Raw genomic sequence first — 2,739 nt, 5'->3', positions numbered from 1 at the left:
CTGCTTCGCTTCTTCTTCTTCTTGTTTACCACTGGTGGTTGGCTTTGGTCGCAGTACCGCCACCTTCTGCTCTGGAGAGAAAAAGGAGCAGCGCATGAACCGAACACAACACATGCGAATCGAACCGAGACAGTCGAACCGAATGGTTCGGACGGTTTTCATAAACCGTTCCATCCCTATACACTATATATACTATATATATATCCCACACACCTTTTTCTTCCTTTGGCAAATTCTTCTCCTTTGACTATTTGAGCTGATGTAACGAGTAAATTTTCTGTGAGATTGATGAAGTCAATCAACTGACTCAGAGTTGGGGGGATAGCAGTATCCACTGTAATAATAGTGAGAAGTAGCCAGAACGTCTCTACTCTGTTAATGGGGGATCCGTAAAGCTTTTCTATTAAGAGGTGAAGTTGCTAATGGGAATACTGCTCTGTTTCAATGATCGGTCTAGCACTAATCAGGTCTGGGTGATGCCTGCCTGCTGTGGTATCAATTCATCATTGATGCTTTTCTAATTGGACCATAATCATTTAGATCTGTTCCTTGATAAATGAAACCAAAGTTTAGTAACTGTTCATTCATTTGACCCAATTCTGACATTGCATAAAGCAGAAGGATGGTGTTTGGGGCGAGGAGACGGACCAGAGACAGCAGCTTGTTGATGGCCAAGGCTCTCTGCTGAGGCTCCAGGTGAGGCATGTCATTCTGGATCACCTGGTCCGTGATTCCCTGGGGAAACTGCTGACACAGCTCTTTGATTCTGAAACACATACAAACACAGCAACAGCTTGAAGGAAGGTACCCGAGCATTTAACCAACCGAAACCAATATTGAACCCGGACTTCAACCTGCTCTGGGGCCCCGGAGCACACAGAAACATCCTGACTGAGAAATTAAAAGGAATGTTAGAATAAATATCATTGAAGATGTGTGAGTTTATTACACCTAGACAGTTCCTCTGTCTGGATATACAGTTATAATCATTCTGTACGTTGCAAAGGAATGGAAATGGAATGAGAGCGATGTCCTTCAGCTAAGAACGAAGCGTAATATTTAAATAAGGCTGGAGCCATGGCTGTCTAATCATCTGCTAAAGTCTATGATGTAAAGTAAGGTTATGTGGCAGACTGGAGATGTATAAAATGTATTTTTAACTATTAATCAGGGCCAATTCCTGTGAGGTGAGCCCAGATGTGAACAGCTGCCTTCTGTAACCCTAAGCAACTTCTCTGTTCTAAGATTACAATTTCTATCAGAATCTGTTGTCATACCTCCTGCTTATTTAATACATATAAGTTATGATGTCTTATTTAAAGAGTTTGTCCTGAGTGATCCCTTTTCAGGAAAAGAACCAGAGAGAGAAAGTTTCAAGGTGCAGACAAAGAGCCAATCTTAAACAGGAAAAAAAAAAAAAAACTCACATAACTTCTGGTTTCTGAGGATAAAAACTGTCTTTATTTTGGAACTTTTGTCTCTGTTCCTTTTAGAAAAAGTTCTGTTAGCTGTTACCGAACCGAACCTCCTCTAACCTCTTAATTATACCTGATAGGGATTCCCTGTTGAACCGGAACCTCGAAATGATTACCTAAAGATACATTATATTTTCATAACCATGTGGATTATAACGGGTCGGTATTACCAGAATTGATGAGCATTTATAGAACAAATTAAAGCCGAACTCTTGGCCCTACCGGTCCAGGTCTAAATCGGTGTTTAAAACAGACCATTGGACGAAGCATCAGAAATTGTGACCGAACTTAACTAAAAACGCACATAATTCAACAAGAGTTCGGTTGCTGAGCGCTTTTCCTCACCTGTTCTCTATCTCCGCAGGTTCTGAAAGGTTCGTCTCCTTCTTCACCTTTACCTCTGCCATTTTGACCCTATTCTGTGTTTCTGTCTGTTAACCATCCAGGTTAAACGTGATGTGATGAACTAAATAAGACTGACGGGGTCCTTAGCGCCGTGTCTGTGATCGTTAGGTGTTCTGTATGATGCCTGATCAAAATGACTCGAGGTCCGCAACTGGTCTACCTCTTTTTAAACCCGTTAGTTCAGCTTTGAAATCCTATATTTTTATTTTTATTAAAGCATTTATCGTGATTTGTATCGTTTTAAAACAGCATCATGACAGCAGTAAAGGCACAGGGATATACATTGTGATCACTTCCTGTTGTCAAAATGGGAAAGTTTCCCTGTTGCCATGGTGACCTATTTCAAACGCAGCAGCTGTGCTTCAGCAAGCGAGAGAGAACAACTTTATTAGCAGGTGGATTATGCCCGGATTACAGCTTTCTGTTCCCTAAATTAATCGCTGGAAAGAAGAGGAAAAGGAAAAAGGGAAGCATCAAAAACAACCCGGAGGAAAAACCTGGATCAGATCAGGATATGAACTGCGAAAGGAGCATAACTTATTGAACGGTAACAAGAATGAATAAATTGTAAAATAAATGGTGGTTTGGGAAACTAAACTTTATGAATATACTACTGCTTAATGACTTCAGTCAAGTTTATTTACAGATTTATCTTTCTTTTTATTGTCAGCCTGTTGTTGCCATGGCAGCAGGGGCCATATTAGCTCCTCTTATCATCCCCATCACTGATCCTCTGACTCGAAAATCCAAGAACCACATCGATACCAAAACACCCATCTCCATTCAGTCAGGTACCAACTCCCTCCATCCATCCATCCATCCATCCATCCATCCATCCATCCATCCATCCGGGTGTATT

The 2,739-nt window shown here is 41.1% G+C and overlaps 2 protein-coding genes across 2 annotated transcripts in view; one reads left to right on the top strand and one right to left on the bottom strand.

The window, feature by feature from the left end:
- The window catches only part of polr3f (polymerase (RNA) III (DNA directed) polypeptide F, 39 kDa), a 13,497-nt gene extending 11,517 nt beyond the window's left edge, over nucleotides 1–1,980 (bottom strand). Inside the window, exons 1-2 of the mRNA XM_015371425.1 lie at nucleotides 1,821–1,980; nucleotides 649–766 (exon numbers count right to left, since the gene is read on the bottom strand). Coding sequence (XP_015226911.1) covers nucleotides 649–766; nucleotides 1,821–1,882 — 180 coding nt within the window. The 5' untranslated portion in view covers nucleotides 1,883–1,980. The remainder of the gene's footprint in view (nucleotides 1–648; nucleotides 767–1,820) is intronic.
- A 258-nt stretch (nucleotides 1,981–2,238) lies between these two features.
- Nucleotides 2,239–2,739, top strand: part of dzank1 (double zinc ribbon and ankyrin repeat domains 1) — a 10,455-nt gene continuing 9,954 nt past the window's right edge. The window contains exons 1-2 of the mRNA XM_015371430.1: nucleotides 2,239–2,427; nucleotides 2,551–2,671. Of these exons, the coding sequence (XP_015226916.1) occupies nucleotides 2,563–2,671 (109 nt within the window). The 5' untranslated portion in view covers nucleotides 2,239–2,427; nucleotides 2,551–2,562. The remainder of the gene's footprint in view (nucleotides 2,428–2,550; nucleotides 2,672–2,739) is intronic.

This window comes from Cyprinodon variegatus, unplaced genomic scaffold, assembly GCF_000732505.1.
Source record: "Cyprinodon variegatus isolate N-32 unplaced genomic scaffold, C_variegatus-1.0 Scaffold58, whole genome shotgun sequence".
NCBI classification, from domain to species: domain Eukaryota; kingdom Metazoa; phylum Chordata; class Actinopteri; order Cyprinodontiformes; family Cyprinodontidae; genus Cyprinodon; species Cyprinodon variegatus.
Note: the sequence above shows the minus strand (reverse complement) of the source record. Positions and strands in the feature narration are given on the sequence as shown.